Below are 23,895 nucleotides of genomic sequence, written 5' to 3' on the forward strand. Positions count from 1 at the left end.
TTCAAAGGCACCGCAGGGAAGGCCTGTGCAGTGGTCTTGAGGTATAATGCCAAGCTTGCACATTTGCTAGCTGTGTAACTGCGCTCTGAGTATCAGTTTATTCATCTGCTGAATAAGGACAATACTAACTTATGGGCTTGATAGGATGATTAATTGAGGTGATGCCTTTAAAACAGTCCAGGGCCTGTCTCAAAATACTCAATAAATTGTAAATATTACTGTATTACGCTTCGTTATTTTCAGATACAGCGTGCCATTTCAGATCTCCCTGGTTTCCTCTCTCTGCATATATAGCCAGCCGCTGGATCTTATGTCACCTTAGTCCAGCACACCCTCAACCTCCCTGCTTCTCTTGTCCAGCAGAAACCTCCATTCAGGGCTCTGTGATACTTTTTCCACCTTGGAATTCATGAAACAGTCAATGCCCTGCTACTCGTATGGGGCCATTCTTTACTCCTCTTTCCATCACATCCTTCAACACCTCACTTCAAAAAAATATCTGGTTACTGTTTTAATCAAAACATCTCTTATGTCCATCTCTTCTTTTTTTTTCTTTTTTCTGAGACAGAGGACTCGCTCTCTCACCCAGGCTGGAGTGCAGCAGCATGATCTCAGCTCACTGCAACCTCCGCCTCCTGGGTTCAAGTGATTCTCCTGCCTCAATCTCTGGAGTGTGGGATTACAGGCCCGCACCACCATGCCCAGCTAATTTTTGTATTTTTAGTACAGACAGGGTTTCACCATGTTTGGCCAGGCTGGTCTTGAACTCCTGACCTCTGGTGATCCACCACCATGCCCAGCTAATTTTTGTATTTTTAGTACAGACAGGGTTTCACCATGTTTGGCCAGGCTGGTCTTGAACTCCTGACCTCTGGTGATCCACCTGCTTCAACCTCCCAAAGTGTTGGGATTACAGGCGTGAGCCACTGCGCCCAGCCTCTTCTTTTTCTTTTGTCTATAAGATGGGGTCTAACCACACCTCTTTGCTTTTCTTTCTGTTTCCATATATCTGACTATTGTCCACTTAACTTAATAAGACTAGAATAGAACAGGGGCTGTCTTATTCTTTCTGTGTATCTCATCAAATAAGTGCCTTTCTAGTGATTGGCTTGTAAGACACGATGCTGGTAACCTAATTATGAATATTTTCAGATAATCTAATTTAGTCTGAATGTATTAGTCACCTACCTAGCACTGTGTAAGGCCCTCGGGGGAAGGAGAGGTCAGGATGGAGAAGATTCTGAATGCTGCCTGGGATGACCTGTGTAGTGAGACAACACCTGGCTGAGTGCTGGGCTCTGTGACGCAGTCAGCAAGTGCAGCGGGGCTCCGAAAAGACAGTAAGCTATTGTGAAGGGAACATTCCATGGGAGGGACCAGACTTCTAGATTGTGCTTTGAATATGCAGTATACTTGAGGATCGTGAGCCAGGAGTAACAGGGTGCAAGAAGCTGAGCCTTCTAGTGTGCAGGCTCCACAGGGGTCACGGGAAGGATAAAGGACCAAGAGCTGGGACTTTAAGTCAGCAGGACAGATCTTATAAACAAGAGGTAGCCAGTGTAAGTTTTAAGAGAGAAATAAGAGATTCAAGTGTTATCTTGGGGAGATAAATCTGGAAGGGGGTGCCGGATGGATTGGGAGAGGAGGAATTGCTTTAATTCAGTGATGCTGGAGAAAGTGAAGATGATTCCGAAGGAATAAGAGAGATGGATTTGAAAGACCAAACACAAAATTACACTTTATTCTCTAAATACTACCACTGAAAATGGGATGCCAAAGGTTAAGACTTCACCAGGGAATCAAAAGTTTTTCAATTTATCTCTTATTCTCACACGGGTACATATTAGTGACAAAGGGCACGCCAGCCTCATTGGCCCCAACAATGACATGCCAGAGGGATGGCCAGGGGAGCCAGTTCAGGACTGAGAACAAGTCGGGGGCTTTTGTGAAGAGCGCTGCAAGTGCAGATGACTCACCCAGGTCTGTGGCTCAGTATTGCTGGAAGCCTTAGAAAAAGGTATAACTCTCCGGCCAGGCACGGTGCTCATGCCTATAATCCCAGCACTTTGGGAGGCCGAGGTGGGCAGATCACGAGGTCAGGAGATTGAGACCATCCTGGCCAACATGGTGAAACCCCGTCTCTACTAAAAATACAAAAATTAGTTGGGCATGGTGGCGTGCGCCTATAATCCCAGCTACTTGGGAGGCTGAGGCAGGAGAATCGCTTGAACCTGGGAGGCGGAGGTTACAGTGAGCCGAGATTGCGCCACTGCACTCCAGCCTGGGAACAGAGCAAGACTCTGTCAAAAAAAAAAAAAAAAAAAGAACTCCCCAGGCTTCCAGTTGGTATTTCCAGATCAAAGGTCAAGGTCATTGCCAGGAAGACTAGCTGGAAAGTGTGCTTTGGGCCCCAGATTAGTTCAAACACAAGGGGAAGGGATAACTGCACCGGCCACTCCAAGAGGGACGATGCTCACTGGCTGCAGCATCTGCTTCTCCGCTCTGCACCACTGATTCAAGAGGAACCAGAGTGCACCTGAGGAATTCATCAGAACACCGCTAACCTTCAGCAGCTGTGTAAGGAGGAACTGAATTCTGAAGACAGTGAGGCAAGTTTCTCTTCCCTTTCCTTTTTACGTGAAGACATTTGTGTGTGTGTGTGGGTTTTTTTTTTTTTTTCTTTTTTTGAGAAAACAATGTTTTAGCATATCCTCCTCTTTGTAAGTTTACAAATAACAGTCCACATTGTCTAAAAAGAATTTTTGAAAGGTCCTTTTTCCCAACAGTTTTACCCTATTGGCCCCATAGAAGCTAATGAGTTGAGAGGCCCCAAGGGGCCTAGACCCCCTTGGTCATCATCAGCTTCTGCCTCTGGAGGGCCTACTTGGGCCTGACCTTGCACATTCTCTGCACAGATGCCCCAGGGGACATCTGCACCGAAGGGCCCTTGATGGCCACCGTTGGGCTGCTATCCAGGAGCAAGGCCTACAGCCCCAAAGTCCCTAGAACCTTTGGTTGGATGTTTTAAAGATGTTGCAGTTTTTAATGTCACTTTAAATTCCTAATATAGAACATGTCTCTGGGGCCACTGTTCAGACAATTCCCTCTAAGGGACATTTATCAGAAGATGAAAGAACATACACAGGCCCCACTCTGGCCTCATGAAGCTGCTGCAGGCCAGGCAGACCCCCGCATACCCATGAGGCTGTTTCCACAGCAGTGAATTCCCCAAGCACAGGCACCGAGGTTCTTAGGCACAGAGGAAGAGCCCCTGACGGCGGTGGAGCAGTGGTGATCTGCCCTCTAATGCAAAAAGCTGCCCCTGCCTGAGCCTGGACCACTTGGCACAGCTGACCGACCCCAGGGCCTACTCAACAACTGCTGTCTCTGGACTCTCGCCCCACGGTGATACCCAGGCACATGCTTTGGATCTCACCTCTCAACTGCTTACCCGGAATATTGTGCTTCTGTGGCTAAAGGGGGCAGCTGTTTGCTGCATCTGAGAGCCCGGTAGTGACAGGCAGAGGAACAAGGCTTGGAGTTTTGGTGGAGCAGTGTCACAGGGACGATGATCTATTGAAGATTTTTTTTTTTTTTTTTAAAAACCAAAGTTCTCATAGCCTAAAGGATGTTGGGTGAATTTTACTAATTTCAATTGAAGCAGGAAACTATATAAATCCCATTCACACTATTATTTCCCCTATCAAATCTCAAACCATAAAGCATTAATGTGGAAGAGAAATGGAAAAAAAAAAAAACCAAAAACCTGTCAGCTGAATCAGATAATGGGGCTTGGGATGCAGACTGTGGAATGAATTTTTGTTGCATTTGTCCCCAAATCTCACTGTGATCAGGAAGTAAACTGCCTTCAGGTCAGGCTCTGCAGATACAGGAGCTCCGCTGCCCGAAGCCAATTGCAGGAAGAGGGCTGACTGTCCGGCACATCATCCACCCCTTCAGAAGCACCTCCTGTGCGCCAGGTTTCGTGCTAAGTGCCAGAAACATGGCTGACAAGACAGTCAGAGCCACATCCTCACAGTGCTGAGTCCAGTCAGGAGCGCAGCTTTGCCCAGGTCAGCCTTCTGTTGGGCCAGTGCCTGCTCTGGAAGCCAAACTATGCTTCAAGCTCCCTGGCCCTGACAAAGCCTGAGGCAGGGCACACACAGGCCCGTCTCTCAGAAACCACTTCTGCTACCCAAACACTATGGCTTCTCTCTGCCTGGATGCAACATTTATTCAATAGATATTTCCTGTGTGCCAGGACCTAGGAGGCAGATAGATGATGATGATGATGATGATGATGATGATGATAATGATGATGAAGGCATGGTCCATACCCCTGGCAGTTCCACAGTGGCCTGGTCTTCCCTGTGAGAATTATACAAAGGCCATCCTTCTATCAGCCTGCCCTAACATGAGTTTTTGGTCAAATCAGTCTTGTCCCCCTCCAAGACGTTCAGCAGGAAAGCTCCCTCAGCTAACATAACATGATCGCACCAGATCTAATTCACTCAGAAATTTGGTGGTTCTCAACCTCAGCAGTACATCGGATTCCCCTGGGGCGCTCTCAGAAATCCTCATGCACAGACTGCACCCCAGACCCAATCTATCAGAGCCTGTTTTGTTGTTTTTTCTTTGATAATTCTCCAGGTGATTCCAATGTGCAGCCAAGGTTGGGAGCCACTGTGTTAGCCCTTCCACACGCCTCCTCATTGAACACAGGTGCTGAAGGGGCTGCCGTTCCCTAGCACCAGTGGGTGAATGTGAAAGTTCCTCCTGTAGGGATTTCCGCCATCAGACAGGTCCCGTGTTCCCTATGGATTACAACTGGCTTCTTATGAATCTGCCTTTTGCTTCCTTTGTAACTTGTGGGCCAAAGCTCTGCGAATAGACAAACTCTTTTCAACAGTTCCAGTGATCTGAAACCTTCTCACAAACCTCTGCTAGATCCAAAACAGCTTGAGAGCAGGCTTCCCCATGCTTTCTCTTCATCGTGCCATAGTTGAGGGTTGTGTTTGCTATGAAAGTGCTCACTAGGCACTTGCAGAATGAATGGCACCCGCTGAGACCTGGCCCTTTTCTTCCTCCCCAGACCCTCGAGTACATACACTGCAGTTGTTCAGCCTCCCATCCTGCAGCCATCTTGTTTGACTAACAAATAATGAATGAGGAAAAGTACCATTAAAGCCACTCCTTTCATGGTGATTCTGGGTTTAGGGACAGCTGGTCAGGATGAGTAAATGCACACTTTCTTCAGTTTCCTGGAGCTGGGCTCTGAAATCTCACCCAGGAAACCCAGTCTTCAGTAAACCAGGGTGAGAAGCGGACGGAAGAACACTCCAAATTCTTCCTCCTCCTCACTTCTTTTTCCAGCAATGGCACTGGAGGAAACCATACCTCTTGGAATTTTGTTCTTATAAATTATTTAAATGAGGCATCACATAAGCGAAGGCGCAGATGCTTGAGTCCAATCTTATGTGAGGAACACTGCTTTGACCATGGTAGAAATAAAGGGTCCTATAGACAAAGAAGCAGGTGGTACAATGGCTGGGTTTTAAGTGCAGTTGGCTGCATACCTCCAAAGTGTGGTGGCAAGCTGAACTGAAATGCTGCAGTCAGAGCTGACATTTACTACTCCATTTACATTACTGCATGCCCAACTATGCCCACTCCTGGACGAGGTGCTCTCATGGCCTTCAAGGAGCTATGCAGGTCTGGGCCTCCAGTTTTCCATACAAGAGACCCAGGCTTCTCAGCAGTTAGCTATTGCACTCTCTCAGCTTTTCACTCATGCCTCCAAGCTGCCCACCTGCTACTCCCTTCCATGGCACATCACATAAACAGGCCCATCCACATGGCATGATCTACTTCAGTCCAAACACCCGCCAGGGTGGCTGTGGACCCTGAAGCACCTGGAGGTAGGGTATGGACTGTGGATGAAGCCAGGCCAAGCCAGGTGGGCAGCTGAGCATCTGGGCACCAACTGTACCCTCAGCTCAAGCTCCCCTACTCTAAGCATCGAGGGGTCCAGTCACGCTTGATCATCTCCTCTCCTGCCTCTCGTTGCCTTTTCACTTTTGCAGAGGATTCCTCTCCCTACAATGACATATTCTTTTTTTTTTTTTTTCCGAGACAGAGTCTTGCTCTGTCACCCAGGCTGGAGTGTAATGGCGGGATCTCAGCTCACTGCAACCTCCGCCTCCTGGATTCAAGTGATTCTTCTGTCTCAGCCTCCTGAGTAGCTGGGATTACAGGCAACCGCCACCACGCCTGGCTACTTTTTGTATTTTTTAGTAGAGATGGGGTTTCACCATGTTGGCCAGGCTGGTCTCAAACTCCTGACCTCGTGATCTGCCCACCTCGGCCTCCCAAAGTGCTGGGATTACAGGCATAAGCCACCGCACCTGGCCTACAATGACGTATTCTATCCACTGCTGAAATCCATATCAGTCAACACCTCCTTCATGAAGTCATCCCCTCACTTCCCAAGCAAGGGAAACCTTTCTCTTATCAATTCTCCAAAGATGCACTTGTGCTTCTTTTATTTACATATTGCTAACTACTTTAGGGTTAGAATCCTGGTTCTGCCCCACGCATCCCATGTGAAGCCTGGACAGGTTTCTTGACCACTTCAAGCCTCAGTTTCCTCATCTGTAGAAAGGGAAGCCTAGTATTTCCCTCCTGGAGTTGTGGTAAGGATTGCAGGAGTTAATGTATGAAATGCACTTGGAGAGTAACGGATACAAAATGTCAACACGAAAGACATCTTACTTGGATTATTAAAACATAGGCTCTTCCATAAGCTCCACTGATCGAATCTTTACTAAGTGCATTCAGCAGCATCAGTGGGAGATGGGGACATAGGGACCAAGACATGATGCTGCCCTGGATGGTCTGGTCAGGCTGAGCAGCGATAGTGTGGTCAGCGCCAAATCCACTCCACAGCGGGAAGAAGGAGAGAGGTGGCCGGGGGTAGTCACAGAGGGGACTCCTGACCTGGGTCAGGGGACCAAGAGTTGTCCAGGAGGACAGGAGGAAGGACAAGCACGCTAGACAAGGAAGTGATACACAGAGGCATGGCCAAGCCTGGCATGTCCAGAGAACTACAAACAGCCTAGTGTGGCTTGGGAAGGTGGCAGGGAAAGTGGGGCAGGAAGGCAGGAGTGTGCTCCTCAAAGATGCCTGATGATGGTTTAGTCAGTGATGAAGAACCACCACTCAGCCCTTCAGAATGAGGACTGGGGACTGGATAGGATAGCAGTCAACGGTGTGCTGCTAAGGGTTTAACCACCAGTTTGCTGAAAAAGCGAAGATAGCCGAACATAAGTTTATTATACATTTTACTGATATAAAGCAGAGGTCAGGAAATAACGGCCCAGGCCATAATTTAGCATATGGCCACATAGCACATTACTATAGCTTACTATCATGTATGCTCTTGACATTACTAACATGATAGTGAACTATAGTAACGTGCATGGGAAGGGACGGGCTGTTCTTATTACTTCTTAAATATAACATTTGCTTAATTGCATGTTTATGTAATTTAATTTTTAATAATGGCTGGTTTAACAACTAGATTACAAAATTCCAGAAAATTAAACAATCAATTTTCTCAAGTCAGTATGAACTGGCCACCTGTTTCTGTAAATACAATTTCATTAGAACATAGCTTTGCCCGTCATTTATATATCATCTATGGCTGCTTTCCCACTACAATGGCAGAGTTGAGCTAACTAGTTCAACAGAGACCGTATGGCCTAATGTTTACTATCTGGCCCTTTAAGAAAACAATTTCCCAATCCCTAATATAAAGAATGTATAGCACACAATTTCAAAACAATATTCAAATATAAGGCACTCTTGGTTGTAGAGTCTATATAGCCAATGGATTCCCACAAAATGCTTTTGCTGGTTTTTTTGACCTCTCGTATCAGCAGCCAATTTACGGTTACAGTTGATGAATGAGTGGAGTCTTGGCATAAATGTTAGTTGATATTTTCATTTACATCAAAAAGTAAGATGAAAGGCAAATAACAAAGACGTACATATGAATTTCACTCATTTGTCAGTGATGTGAAGAACTTTGTTCAATCAAATAATAGTTTGTAAATACTGGGGGAATCATACTTGATATTTTTGTGTTATTCACAATGAAACTACTATAGACCTGATATATATTTAAGTTTATCTGGTATTATTAACATTTTCTTCATCATTTTTTTAAGTCCAGAAAAATCAATCAAAAAATAAGTCCTGATTTGTAGAGTTTGCCAATTTTCTTGATCTAAAAATACTCCCTTCATGGCTGTTTAAAACTGCCAGAATGATGTCACTGAACGTGGAGTTGGGAAGACGTGTGCAGGGCACAGCTTTATCTGGCATTTCCATAATACAGATAAAACAGATGCACAGAATGTCAAGAACACACATAATAGTAAAATATAGTTATGTGCTTGGGAAGGGATGGATTTTAAGTACTTATTACTTCTTACAAATAAAATTTGCTTAAATGCATGCTTATATAATTTAAGTTTTAATAATGGCTGGTTTAACACTGAATCACAAAATTCCAGAAAATTAAACAATCAGTTTTCACAAGTCGGTATGAACTGGCTCCAGCACATATTACAAGGAGGCAGAGGGAGCAGTCATGAGGCTCTGTAGGATGAGAGGTCATAATGGCTTGAAGGAAGTGGTGGTGGGGTGGGGAAGTGGGCATGGAGTCAAGAGTTGTTACGAAGACATCATCTTTGGAACTAAGTGGCTTCTAGGATGCAGGGGACTCAGGAAAGCAAGGATGCTAAAGGTGGTTCCCAGGTTAGGATAGGGGTGACTGGGTAAATGGGGGTCCCATTAGCCAAGCCAGGGATTCTGTTCTAGCAAGAGCAGATGCAAGGAGTGACTTCAGTCTCATCCATCCTGTATCTTCCACTGGGCCAAGCGCCAGCAGGCACTGCATGCTCACTGAATGGATGATTTAGGTTGAGCAAAATGCCAGAAACTGATTCCTTCATGTGAGGTGAAGAATTCCTTCTGAGAAGTCAGCCACCAACTGTTGCTTTGGAAAAAGGAAATTTTCCATAGAGTGCTAACACCCACAAGTGACCTAAAAATTGGTAAATAAGTAAAACTTTAACGGAATTCAGGCCTAAGGTACTGTAAGTCTCTTGGGCTTAATTAGTACAAGCCTCTGGAGTGAGCAGCATCTTGTAATAGTCTGAATGACACAAGTCATGTAGAAGTGCAACCTTTGGAATTTTAGTTAAACTTATGGGGAAAAAATCCTCCTCCCAAAGGCCAACATAATACTCGTCTTTAAATCCTAGTAGACTTCAATGCATTCGAGATAAATAGATAACATTCATTTTTAAGAAATAGCTCAGCTATGTCTGTTCATCATTCATTACCAAACCTATCTTACTTTTCTTTTCTTCTTTTTTTTTTTGAGACGGAGTCTCGCTGCGTCACCCAGGCTGGAGTGTAGTGGTGTGATCTTGGCTCACTGTAACCTCTGCCTCCCAGGTTCAAGCAATTCTCCTGCCTCAGCCTCCTGAGTGGCTGGGATTACCAGTGCCCGCTACCATGCCCAGCTAATTTTTGTATTTTTCGTAGAGATGGGGTTTCACCATGTTGGTCAGGCTGTTCTCAAATTCCTGACTTCATGATCTGCCCGCCTCAGCCTCCCAAAGTGGTGGGATTACAGGTGTGAGCCACGGCGCCCGGCAGTCTATCTCACTTTTCTTAAGTCAAATTATTTTTTCTCTATGTTTAGGCCTCCAGGACTGAGGCTTAGCTAAGGGTGAGGTGAGGTGGGGTGCGGGTCGGGGGGTCCCTGATGAAGCTGGTTATTACTGGTGAGCAGGCATTACTGGTCTCACACAGAGACACTTTATTTCCAGCTTCTTCCCTTCTGATTTTCCCATCCTCCACCTCCCACTTATGCCCACCAGAGGGATACCTTATAAACAAACATCCATTGCCTTATAAACATCCTTGATGTAGCAGAGAGGACAGAATGAGAGAACAGATGGGTCAAACAAACCCCATCCATGCAGGGCAGACACCCACCGGCCTGCTGTTCTGCAGGCCATGAGGGTAAGCTTCTCTGCCAGGGCAAAGGGCACCTGTGTCTACCTGAAACTAGGCAGCCTCCTCTCACATCATGCTCAGTGTAGGTGTACATGCCCAGAATGTTCTCGGCTTACCCTTTCCCTCACAAGCCAAGAGAGCCCCCTCTCAGCTTCAGATGCTCTGGAACTTCACGGAGCCTGGCATGGTCACCTTCAACAGCCACCATCACCACCAGGCATGAAGTTGTCTCTCTCTCCTCTAAGCCACGACTTCCCAAGCACACAATTCTACAGCTGGATTCTCAGTACCCCCGCCCCTGTCCCCTCCTCCCTGCCGCAAGCCCCTGCTTATCTTGTGCCCTCAGAGCCTCCCACAGTCCCTGATGTGTGACAGGTATTCCATTCATGTCTGCTCAGGGTTTGGCTGTTCCAAACGTGGTTTCTCAGGAAAAAAATCTGGTTTCGCAATATCGGAGGCCTTTCTTTAAATAGATTCTTGTAAATATGTACTAAAGCTAAGTGGAAATATTTGGATAATTTTGTTTATCTTGTGGCTTTACCAAATATGTCAATAAATATTTCGGGGCACACAAAGAAGGTACACGTGTACAAAGTCTGTGTCATAGTAATATTCCAATTGCATAAAATACATTTCTAACTGTGACTAGCTGCTTTTAGAGATAACTGCAGTCATGTTTTCAGTTGCGGTAGCCTTTTTCTCCAATTTTTTAAAAAAGAAGTCACACTTGGATGTGTGCCTTGGAAGAGTACAGAAACTATTCTTTGTAACACCATGTGAGACATATATTGGCTACATATAGATCAACTCTACATGGAATAAGAATTCGGGATAAGACAGAAGCTGCATCTTTAATTTCCTATGCCATCCAAAGGTTATTGTGTTAAGGAGTAAAAGCTAGTTTTCAAAATAATTTCCTGATGTCTATGGGATTCCTGATGTCTATGGGACATACACAGTAGGTAGGACGAAGAGGCATAATCCATAGTCCCCGCCCTAAGGCAAGAACTCACCCAAAGCAGCATAAGATTAATGATCCAGTTGGGTGGTGCAGACAAAAAGTGTCCCTGCTCTCTCTTTACAGGGTAGAGACATGGGCTGGAAGGTTTGGAAGATTTCTTGGAGGGAGGAGAAGCTGAGTTGAGTGCTAAAGGGCAGGGAAGCAACAAAAGGTCCACACCATTTAAAAGCAGGTAAAAGAGCCAAATACTGGGAATTTAGGACAAATTGAAATTTTGTTTTTATCACTACTTAGCAATGAACAGAACCTAGTAAGTAAACCCATGTGCCTCTCTCTCCTCGTTCCTGCCCCCGCCACCCTCTTCTCTCAGTTCTGCTGAGAATGCCATGAGATATTAGACTCTGTTAGTGCTAAGGATCATGGTTTGCCAGAAGCGGGAGGAGAAGGCCCCAAATCATGAACAGGCCCATCGGCCACACCACCCCTAGAAAGGTAAGGGGTGAGAGAAACAGAAATGGCCAAATGTGGGGACAGTAAAGGCATGGGGGCAGTGAAGGCCAAGGACACGCCCAAGAGAAGGCTGGCCTGGGGATGGGAACGACAATGGGCCACCAAGGGTCATAGGCAGCAGAAAGCCATCGAGAGGATGGTCCAAGCAGGTGTAAGGACTGAATGGGAAAATCTGTGGACCGTCTGGAGGCCTACAGAAGGTGACTAAAGGTAGAGTGTGGATAAAAGAGAGAAGGCAAAAGAGGGAGGGAGAAAAGAAAGATGGCATGAGGCGGCCTCCTTCCTGGAGTACTGGGCACAGGCAACTACAGAGTCCTTGAGTCCTTGGGTCCTTGTGGGTTCAGGGGGCTGTGAGCACAGTCCTGCCAGGCAAGACACAAGTCAACCAAGGGTGCTTAGTGGAGCAGCCTGTCAGTCACACTCAGACTGCACACATCTCAGACAAGGCCCATGTTCCAGGACCTGCTGGGCTTGGAGAGAAGGTCCTAGAGCCTGGTGAGAACTGTGGGGCAGTCTCTCTGTGACACGCTGGTGAAGCCAGGCTGTGCCAGGAAAAAACATCTTACTAGCTATCAACTGGTGGCCTTGCTCTGTTCCCATGAAAGGGCAGGAGGTCATTCTAATTAGGGGAGGATTACCATCTCCTTTAATCCACCATCTCAACCCATGGCTAAAGGGTTTCTAAGCATTTGTGGTCTCTTTGAGAATAAGCCTTCCCCACTTTGCTGCCCAGACAACTCAGGGATGATGACTATGTCTAACTGTCCACTGGCCCTCACTGGCTCCCATGCATCCCACTTCTGCTCAGTTTTCTGAGGGCTGTGGTGTCCTCTTGCCTGAGTACACTCAGTAGGACATGGTACTCCCCACTGTCCACCAAAGAGCTCTAGAAAGTGAGACCTAACTTTCTGCAGCAGTTTGAGAATGACTGAAAGGGGCCCTGCATCTCCCCACAAAGACACTCTCTATAGGTTTGCTTAAGCACCCATCAGAATGTCCTCAGTGAGGGTAAAAGCCTCCTAGGGGCCTGGGAAACTGGTTACAGCATGGTTTCCTGGAGGCTCAGTGAGTCTGGAGCTGACTCATTGCTAGAAACGAGAGGATGTCTGTAGCTCATTAGCATCCCATCACCTGCACAAGGGCAAGTGAGGTGAATCTGTGATAGGATTTGGCATGGGAGGGAAAGTTCAGACCAGGTCTGTCCAATAAAAATATTGTGTGAGCCACACATGCAAACCACATATGTAATTTAAAACTTGTAGTAGCCACATTAAAATGTAAAAAGAATAAGAGCTGATGGCTGGGTGCAGTGGCTTATACCTGTAATCCCAGCACTTCGGGAGGCTGAGGCAGGTGGATCACTTGAGGTCAGGAGTTTAAGACCAGCCTGGCCAACATGGTGAAACCCTGTCTCCACAAAGTACAAAAATTAGCCGGGCACCGTGGTGCACACCTATAATCCCAGTTACTTGGGAGGCTGAGGCAGGAGAATTGCTTGAACCCAGGAGGCAGAGGTTGCAGTGAGCCGAGATCGTGCCACTGCACTCCAGCCTGGGCAACAGAGCGAGACTCTGTCCCAAACAAAACAAAACAAAACAAAACAAAACACAAGAGCTGATACAATGTCAGGGCCCTAACTGCCTCCTTTTTTCCCTATGCAAGTATGACTCCTGGACCATGGTTGCAGATCCTTGAAATTCTGACGTTTGAGCCACGAATTTGCATTTGGATTTTGTCCTTGTGGAAAGGAAAAAGCCGCAGGGGACCTAGGTTCTCGTGTCCGCACCAGTATGGAGGGATTGAGATAGGTTTGAGACAGGACACAGAGGCTGGCACGAAGGCAAAAGGTGCCCAAAGAAGTGTATGAAGGGGAGAACGGGTACTTCTGGGAGGTCAGGGCAGTCTGTTGCTGGCCTAAGAAAATGGAACATCCAAGAAAGAAAATTATCTTCAAGAAATGAAGTCAGCAACCTTTTTCTGTGCAGGACCAGAGGGTAAATATTTAGGCTCTGCAGGCCACATGGCCCCAGCTCTGTAGCCATAGTATGAAAGCAGCCAGAGGCACAACACACAAGAGAGTGTGGCCGTGTTTCAATAAAACTTTACTTACAGAGCAGGCCACATTTGGCCTGCAGGCTCTAGTTTGTTGGCCCATGTTTTAGACAATACCTAAAAATCCCAGACAGCCTCCTTAGGTCCTGGGTTTTGAGCTTCTCCAGTGCTTGGTTCACATTTCCTCTGTGCTGCATTGTATTTATTCTGTTTACCTGTCTGTGGCCTCCCTGACATTGGGGGCAGATGCATCGTGTCCCTGGTGCCAGCACAGAACAGGTGTTTAACACATATTTGGGGAGAAAGTATGTGTGCAGAGGAGAGGAAGACAATAGACAAACCTCACTGAGCATTTCCAGCCTCTTGGCAAAAAGCTACAGGGCTCATATAGGAAAAGAGATCTTTGCTGACAGCAAACCCTACCAGGAGGCAGCAGCCTGGCTTACCGCGTCACACCTTGTTAAAATGCAAACCCATGGGCCAATTTTGACATCAGGGCTAAACCCCAGAAAACTGCGCCACTGGAACTGCCGGCAGACAGGAGCCCTCCCCAGCACAGATCCCATTGCCATTCGCTGCAGCCTCCTTTGACGAGGAGGAAAAACACTGTAGCTAGCCAGAGGTATAAAAATGCTTTGTTATTAGAAAATCTAAATGTCTCTCTAGGCCTGTGCAGTACCATTAGGTGACGTCAATGGCTCAGGGTATCTGAGCTCTGCGTTTCCACTTTTCTAGGAGCAGCAGCTAATTCATGGTAGTAAAGGCGTTTCTATTTAGAGCGTCAGAAAAAAAGCAGGTGGCCCCCCACCCCTGCATGCTAGAGTCCTGTGCTAAGGACCTGCCTGCTCCTCCTGTGAGGCAGGAGGGCTTTACAGCTGGCAGGAGGCCAGGACTGAGACATTCAGTTTCATTAACGCTAGCCACCAGCTTGAGGGCCTACTACATGCCAGGCAGTGTGGGCACACAAGGACAGCACAGACCAGTGGCCCTGCTAGAGGGGAGAGGGCTGTTTAGCACACAAATAGCTGTGAAGATGACGCTGGTGGTTGGGGGGTGACACAAAGAAAAGAGGGTACCTCAGGGGCCTTCAGGAAGAAGGTGGTACTTAATGTTTCTTGCACTGGGCCATGAAGGACTGGTAGGACTTGAGCACATGGAGTTGCAGGGAGACTGGTGACAGGGAGAGTGGGGGTCCCCGTCATTAAGTGAGAAAGAGGGTAAGGAAGAGGAGCAAGGCTGAGTTGGTAGGGGGAAAGGCATGAATTGTACTTGGTCAATTTCTGGCATGAGAATGAATGAGCCCCAGGGGAACTGTGTCCTCTACTGTGGATCCACAGCCAAGAAATGCTGGTCTGCACTGCTTGTGTTCAGAAGTTCGTCTTGAAAGAGACACCAGGTGTCCTGTCCCTCTCTTTCTGCCTGTGTCAGCTCTTAAGAAGAACTCATTCTTTCTCCTGGTATGTAGCAATAAGGCTGTTGGAACACTTTTTTTTCCTATGAAAGGCCATTCTTTCCTTTACCAGAGGTCTCCAAGGACTTGGCTCTTGTATGACTTCATGGTATTATGTGAAAACGTCCTGATTTCAGATGAAATTCTCGGTACTGGAGGAAGGATTTTTATCTTGAACTATATCTTACAAAGGAGCACATGGACATGGACCCCTTTGATAGCCTGAGACAACCGACTGAAGACCCTCACGGGCTCACTGCGCTCACCCCACTGTCTACTCACGTCCTGCTGGTTCCAGTTGATCTCCAGGCCTGGCTGGGCTTCACCTTCTCATCCAGCACTTCACACATCTCTGCCATCCTCTACTAAAATGGATTATGCCACAGAAGGCCTTGAAATCCCTTAGAGATATGTCCCTCTTTAAAATCTTCATAAAAATCAAAGACCACATGTTGTAAGTTTTCAAAAATAGATCACTGATAATTATGCTTGTTGTATAATTGTTAATCTATAAATTATAATGCATGAAGTGAAAATACACATAATCCAGTAGTAAAAGTACTAATCAAATAGAAAAAATACCTATACCAATGTTGCTCTCCATTACAAAATTACCCAGGCGCGGTGGCTCATGCCTGTAATCCCAGCACATTGGGAGGCCGAGGCAGGCGGATCACGAGGTCAGGAGATTGAGTCCATCCTGGCTAACACGGTGAAACTCCATCTCTACTAAAAATACAAAAAAATTAGCCGGGCATGGTGGCGGGCACCTGTAGTCCCAGCTACTTGGGAGGCTGAGGCAGGAGAATGGTGTGAACCCGGGAGGTGGAGCCTGCAGTGAGCCGAGATTGTGCCACTGCACTGCAGCCTGGGTGACAGAGCGAGACTCTGTCTCAAAAAAAAAAAAAAAAAAAAAGGTTATTAAATACAGTGGCTTCTTAAAATTCTGTTATTGCAGATGATAACATTCAGATGTATTGCTCTGTATGATGTAAGGGTAAGAAAAAAATCGCAGTACTATTTTGGAATGATTCTTGTTTTTGATATGAATTTGTAGGGGTGAAATGCTCAAATCGATATAACTTTCCAACTGATTAAGAAATTAAGATAAAAAATAGGACTTTTTTTTATTTGGAGGAAGAATTTTGTGCCTTCATATATTAGTCCGGAGAGTTCCTCAGCCACAAGCTAAATCATAACCAATGTGCACTACAAATAAAGTGATATAGGCTTGCTGGGAAATAAAAAAATTTGTCAGAGGAACCTACTTTTCCCATAAATCTGCTTAATTGGCAGCTACAATTAGACATGGAGAAAGACAAGCAGAGAACAGTGGTGAGACAAGCAGAGAACAGAGGTGACACACGGCCAAACGGACAGAGCAAACAAAGTGAGCTGATACCGTACCTGCTTATTATTGTCAGTGGTACAACACAGTTTCTTGAGGGAGACAAAATGCCTAATTTTCCTAATAACAAACAATCAGTTATTAGTGAGTCAGATACGAGATGATTCAACAAATTGCCAAATAAAAACGTCAACAGACTTCTTAAAGCTAAACTCCAGGGTTCATCCTAGGGCAGCTTTAAAATTCAAGCAAGACTCAATCTACAGAAAACACAGTTTTCACACAGAGCCCACACATGCCTTTGGAAACTGGGCCTCCTTTATACATCACAGCGGGCTCAGAAACACTTCCCTAGTGGGTATCTCATTTTGTAACTGACTCCTACAGTTAGGTTCCTAGATATCTTCAGTTGATAGGATAAAATGCTGCTACAAACAAATTAGTTTTAATTCTGCTGACACTAACAATTGCATAGCTACAAAAGATTCATTTGGACAATGACCACATTTCATGGCTGCTGTTTTTATACTAAATATCCCATATTCTTTCACACTATAATTGTCATAATAATGGCACTTTTCAGGCACATAAAAATCCTCTCATTTCAAGGTCATGGACTGGGTCCTGAAACTCAGTGAGTGGTCTCACTCTTTATCACTGTCACAAGGAAAACCGGGCAAATGACTACAGGTGCCTCAGCCCCAGGCAAAAATCAGCTCACAGTCAATATTTTACTGAGAGTAAAGCCATGAAATCCAGAGAGTTACATTAGGCTTTCTGTCCCCAGAAGCCTGTGGGGTGCCCCACTTTCTCTCTCTTTTTACCTGGTTCACTTTTCTCTGTAGGCCTCTGAAAAGAGGATAGAAAATACTGGTTACTCTGTAATAAACTTCACTCAACTAGGAAGAGGTAAAATTTCCCTACTTTTAGTAAGAATTGCCTCTGATAGCTCACTGCCTACAATTACAGGGAAAATAACACTGGAAATTCTGTCTGGACAAAAGAACTTCTTTTTCTTCTCTGTAAAATCAGAGAGATCAGAAAGATGTACTCTGATGGAAATTAACAGGCAATAGCACGTCTCCTCTGCTTTGGTTGCCTAATGATTCTGGTCACACACACAAAAAGGGATTCTTAGCTTTGATTTTCTGAGGAGATGGTATAAGGATGAGGATAAAAACAACACGACAGCCATGGGCATCATCTCCACCCCACGGCTCTCAGCACTGCCTGTGTGTGAGAATGGCTACGCTGAGGCCGGGCTGCTCAGGAGGAGGGCGGAGGGGCAGCCTCTCTCCAGCTCACAACCTCGGTCAGGGGCCTGTCAGTGCCCCCATCATCCAGAGTGAAGCAAAAAGGGAGCTGCAAATTACAAAATGGCATGAAATACCGGGTGGTATTGACAGGAGGTAGCCTGCATTGATGGGAGAGCAATTTTGAAACTAACCAAAATTGGAGAGGAAACAAGCTATTACAAATACCTGGCTACCTGGCTGATTTTACAAAACATCTTTTTTCTATTCATGCAACAATTTGCAATGAACTCAGGTAGTCCTAAGAGTCACAGGTGGGGCTCCTGTTCCAGTTATTGGCAGGATGACTGTGGCCTCATCTTTTTCTGACATGTCACACAATGTTGTGCTCCTTATACACCCAAACTATGAACCTGGTGTTGACCTTCAGGCTGGCTTCCCAAGGCTCACCATGATGTATGGTTACGGGGTCCCGTTTGGCTTTGTAAATCTCACAAAATTTAACTGGAGGAAGGAAGAGGAACTGCATATTTTTCTTATCTCTCCACGTAACAGAGAACCTTCTCTGGTAATCTGAGATTCAGTGGATTGAGATGCCCTCAGCTCCTGGTCAGACACACCTTTCTCTGCATAAACAGTGGGCCTCAGAGGAACAAGCCTAGAACTGGCCTGGAGGAACCAGCATGGGGTGAGGGTCTCAAGCAGGAGAAAAGGGTGGCTCCCTGTGCACTGAGTGCAGAGGCCAGAGAGCACCGGCAGGAGATCATTGTTGTTATGGGGAAAGGGAAGCCCAGAAATCAAGCCCCTTTACAGCACACTGGGAATGACAGAAGGCATAGGTGATCAGGTGGAGGTGGGAGGCTGGGGTGATGCTTCATAAAGACATGGAAAACCATGTATGGGGATTGCTGCCGGCTGAGTGGAAGCACCCTCAGTCGATACTACATTCAGCACAACCCTACTGCATTTGGGGATGTAAGGCTCATACCGGCATTGCAAGCCCAATGCCCATGAGGGCCTTGAGTCTTTATCTTCAGCTAAAAGAGTTGAACAGTTTGCTCTCACCCTCCTTGGCCAATCACTGGGGTGATCTTCACGTGCTGTTGGATGCTGTCCCCGGATTTCCGTCTGGCATAGTAAACCCCCTGCCACTCCTACATGGACAAAGAGAGCTCTTAAAATCCTTCAGTCAAGGATGACAGCTGCTCCTGCAGAGGGTCTCAGCAGGTGCGAAGGAACGTTCCCACATGCTTTCATTACATTTCACAATGCCTGCTGTATTGTTGTACTCAATGCAATGCTGATGTGGCCACATGTGTGAAGACAAGACCACAGATCCACATATCCACCAACAGGCTGTCTGTCCCAGCTTCCAGGACACTTGACCTGTGGCTGGAATTCTGCTCTCAGCCCCATGGCTGCTGTGGCACCAGGTCAAAGGATTCTTCAGAGGTCTCTCTCAAAATCTTCACAGCAATCTGTGAACTTGGCATTATCATACTAAATTTACAGATGGGTAAACTGAGGCTCAGAGAGTCTAGGTAACTTGCCCACATTAGGATGCAGAAAATCTGCTTATAAATTCATGTCTATTTAACACTCGCTGAGGCCCATCATCTTCCTAACATCCTATGGGCCCCCCAGCCAAGGCTTCACAGGGGTTAGTCTGGCTCCTTATAGTTTCCATGAACGAGGCCAAAGGGAGAGTAAAGGTTCCTGTTCTCTGAACCTGGGAGGTTTGGCTAATCAGAAACTTAGATTCCCTGCAGCCATTTCTTGCCCCCTCTATCACATAAGGTGGCTAATTGGTATGCACCTTGGTACGTGCGGCTGTATTCTTTCGGCAACAATTTTTGGAATAGTTAACAATGTCTTGTTTCCTTTTTGGTCTCATTGCCCCAGTTAAAAAACATTTTTGATCATCATCTATAATCCAAATTTATCTTATCGCTCTAAAATGTTCTCTCTATTAAATGGATACAGTGCTTATCTAACTACTTCACATCACAGAAAGGAAGATGAAATAAAGTGTATGTGAAGAAGCATTCTGAAGGCTTAACAGAAAATGCACAGGCAGTTTCAGCGATGAGAGGCAGTGCTCCACAGGAGGAGAGGGCTTCAGGGAAAATTCCTCTCGGACTTCCATCATTACCTTCATCTACCCAGATGAAGGGGAAGCCACTGGAGGAACAGGTGCAGCTGGGAGGAGGAAGCTACAAATGTATGTTGAACAGTGATCAGAGAACAGAAAAGAAAAACTGGGAAAAAACCTGGTCTACCTATAAATAGTGATATTAAATATGTCTAGTCCCCCAAACACTGGATAAACTGAAAAAACACAACAGCTCTCTGGGTGGGACTCTGCTCAGAGACACCCACAATATTCCAGCAATGGCAGATGGGATATACTCATGCACAGGATGAAATGTTTTTACACAAAATCCCCATATTCTGTAACATAATGATAAGCACCAGATTCACTTGAGTTCCAAAGTTAACTCAAAAATGAACTCATTTTGCAAAAATAAAAGATCTTTCACTTAATTATGACATTATTAAAGAAGCTAATCTTAAGGATGAAATTCTAAAACCCACAGAAAAAAAAGGGCATTGGGGAGAGGGTTTGTGGATTGGTTTTGCTGGTGTAACCCACCTTTCCCTTCTTGATGCATGTATTGATGGTGTCGAGAAGGTCTGCCCGGTTCTTATCGCTTTTGGGCAGATCAGCGAGTTCTTTTCCCAGGAGCTCACCTTTGTGGTAGCCCATCATCCTTTCGAAGGCTGGGTTGACATACTGTTAATGGGAGGTGGGTAGAGATCAGTGCGGGGACACAAGACAGAGTTCATGAAACGTCTGTGTGCCCCGTAGGAAGACTTGTTGGGACCCAGAGGAATATCAAGCAAGAAGTTCCCAGGGCAAACATCCTCTAATGCAGTTGGCTGGCCAGGTGCTGCGGCCCCGCTCCATCCCCAAACCCTTCCTGGAGGAGTTCCCTCCTTCCTGGCAGCAATGTATTCATTCAACTGCCATCCTGATCCTCTGTAGGAAATCAGAAGAAACTTCAGCAGGAAAAAAACAGGAAGCCCTCATCTAGCAGTACCAGCCTCTTGGGGAACTCATTCACCATCTACTACTCCATGAACAAGGAGAAACGCAGACAAAAAAAAAAAAAAAGAAAAGAAATAAAAATAAATTAGGACTGGGTCCATATGTTTGTAGTTAAAAAAAAAAAAAAAAACAGTTTCAGGCTGGGCACAGTGGCTCATGCCTGTAATTCAATTCCAGCCCTTAGGGAAGCTGAGGCAGGAGGATCAGCTGAGCCCAAGAGTTCAAGGCCAGCCTGGAAAACACAAAATAAAAAATAAAAAAAAAAAACCTCTACAAAAATAAAAAGAAATTAGCCAGTTGTTGCGGCACACACCTGTAGTCCCTACTATTCAGGAGGCTGAGGCAGAAGGATCACTGGAGCCTGGGAGTTTGAGGCTGCAGTGAGCTGTGATTGCACCGTTGCACTCCAGCCCAGGCAACCCAGCAAGACCCTGCCTCTTATAAACAAACAAATGAACACATAAGAACTCCATTCAACAGTGGTGGCCTGTATTATACACATCTCTGCAACTGGATTTCTCATGTCTCCTTTCCAATTGCCACTACCTATCGATCAATATTTGCTACAGTTTGGGGCCACTACCAGTAGAATCAGAACAATAAATTCAGTTCAATGGCTTGGGCAGGAGGCAGCCCTTTCAGTGCTGGGCTCAGGCAGATGTGAAGCTCCCCTCGGCAGATTCTGGGGCCAGCAGACTCAAAATTCTGCCTGGGGTCCTGGAATTTAGAGCCATGACCCTAGCTAACTCCCAGGTCCTGTCCCACCCTCTGATTTCTTTTCAAAGATCACAGATGGGGGCTGAATGCAGAGAGACAAGCGGTAAAGAATGTGGGGAAAATGTAAACAGACTGCATCTGGGTCATGAATTTCTTTGGGCTTAAATTGCATCCATCTGCTACTTCGGAGATGTTCGAACCAACTGTAATCACTCTTGCCCTCAACTGCGATGGCAGCAGTCATGAACGGGGTGGCGTGGGGACAGTTAGGGAGCTGTTCCCTGGGAGACACAGCTTCCATTAACATGATCACCCCTGAGAGTTGAAGGGGTCTGGAAGATGCTCTGGTCATCAGGCCTTTGGTGGGTGACTGAAGAGGAGGCGGCCTGATATTGTCTTCATGGAACTCCAGACCCCCAACCCCCGGCCCCATCACTGACATGTAGTAGTCAGGGCTCTCCCTAGGCAGGGAAGGGCATCACTTACAGTGTGGCCCCTGCTCACAAAGCCAGTCTTACACCTCCCTGGGCCACCCCCGCAGGCTGCTGAGCTGTCTGCATGTCTCCCTCATCTCCGGGCCTTTCCCCCACGTGCTTTCTCTGCTTACAATTCCCTTCCCGGTCTCTTTCCCTCTCCAACTCCAATTTATCCCTCTTTTCTTCCAGGAAGCCTTCCCTGACTCCCCTAACCTAGTCCACTCCCAAGAGCTGCCACTGATGCCTGTGCAGACTTTCAGTGACTTATTACACCGAATTTAAATTTTTGTTTATCTCTCTTTCCCAGTGGACATTCAACTCCTCAAGGGCAAAGGCTATTTTGAATTGATCTTTGGACACTCAGGACTGTTTAGTAACTACTTGATGAATGAATAGAAAATATTAGAGAATATGTTATTTTCTTTATTTGTTAGCTATATTCTAACACCTTTTCATATGTGTTCCTTCTGCCTTCCCTATTAGGTTGTAAATTTGGGTAGAAGTCATGGCCCTTCTTTCACACCAGGGTTCCTGAAACCTCAGAATGCAGCAGGTACTCCCAGATATGGATTCTGGAGCCAAGGCACCTAAGTTTAAATCCTGGCTCTGCCAATTACTAGCTACAAAACCATGGACAAATTACTTAACTTCCCTAGTTCTCAGTTTCCCCATCTGCAAAATGAGTACAATAGTGATATGTGATTCATAGGATTGCTTCAAGAAATAAATGAGTATATGTAAAATGCTTAGAACTGAGCCTCGTATATGGCAAGTACCATATTAAGCGTTTTAAAGAAAATATATAGTTTAGATAGATAGGGGCATGGAGGAAGAGAGGAAGGATAGGAGGGAGGGATGGATGGGTGGATAGACACAGATAGATGGGTATTGATTCTAAATTTTAAGTGCTGCTACTTGACCTCTGAAGATTTGTACTCAAAAAAGCATCTAACTATTTGATTGGAGTGCCCTGAAAAGGATGCTGATATCAAGTAAAATCATACATGAACTATCCCATCCAGTGATGACATCCTCAAAATTTATAGCACATAGGTAATTTCACCATACATATAACATCCTCTATCCAGCTCCTTCCTCCTTCTTCTTGTTTTAAGTTCCATACTACAGATTGCTGGTACATTTTCCTAAAGGAGGATGAAAAGGTTCCCAGAGAAAAAAGCTGTAAGGTCTTCTTTCAGAATCCAAGTTTCCCTTTAAAGGCAGTGACTCTCCTTCCACCTCTCCTTTACAGGCATCTGTTATACTGGCCTCATGCACCTGTTTCTTTCTGTTCACGGCAAAGGCTGGGAGATGATTAATATCATAATGTGACACCATCACAATAGTACCTCTCCCAGGGATACAGGTTTTCTAACCACCAGTTGATAACTGGAGAATGAAAGACTGTTCCCTATTCTAGAAGTTGTTTGTTAGATTACAGGTGGAGGGGCAGGGAGCCCCTTCTCCTCATTTCTGAAATCAAATCCAGCTGCACACTGCAAAACAGGGAGGTGCCAAGAAAATGTGCTTCATGAATAGATTTGATTGTTCAAGTCTGGGTATAAGTAAGGGAGACGTGGGATTTTTGTGCTTGGTCTGTAACAGAAACATGTCGGACTCTCTCTGAGGTCCAAGAGGCAGACCTGTGGGCAGGTGGGCCACTAATAGCCAGCAACATGAAGAAGCCTTCAGATACATTTCAAGGGGGCAGCCAGAAAACATATTCTAACAATACAGCTAAACAGGAAACCAGGTAGGAAGGCTTTGGAGACATGACTACATATTTTAGTTCTGATATTTAGTACTAAGGCTTTCCTTGGATAAGTTCCTTGACCTTGTTGGGACTCAGTTTCCTCATCTGCACTATAGGGCGATGATTTCTCTTTCCTACCCTTACTGAATAGAAACGAAACAACCTAATGAAAGT

General features: G+C 45.9%; 1 protein-coding gene across 2 annotated transcripts in view; it reads right to left on the bottom strand.

Annotated features, from left to right (window-relative positions):
• Positions 1 to 23,895, bottom strand: part of PDE8B (phosphodiesterase 8B) — a 243,906-nt gene that overhangs the window by 58,801 nt on the left and 161,210 nt on the right. For both annotated transcript variants that reach the window (XM_011996259.1, XM_011996265.1), the window contains 3 exons: positions 20,320 to 20,460; positions 18,732 to 18,820; positions 16,473 to 16,533 (listed from right to left, as the gene is read on the bottom strand). In XM_011996259.1, coding sequence (XP_011851649.1) covers positions 16,473 to 16,533; positions 18,732 to 18,820; positions 20,320 to 20,460 — 291 coding nt within the window. The remainder of the gene's footprint in view (positions 1 to 16,472; positions 16,534 to 18,731; positions 18,821 to 20,319; positions 20,461 to 23,895) is intronic.

The sequence above is a fragment of the Mandrillus leucophaeus genome, unplaced genomic scaffold (assembly GCF_000951045.1).
Source record: "Mandrillus leucophaeus isolate KB7577 unplaced genomic scaffold, Mleu.le_1.0 Scaffold114, whole genome shotgun sequence".
Taxonomy (NCBI): domain Eukaryota; kingdom Metazoa; phylum Chordata; class Mammalia; order Primates; family Cercopithecidae; genus Mandrillus; species Mandrillus leucophaeus.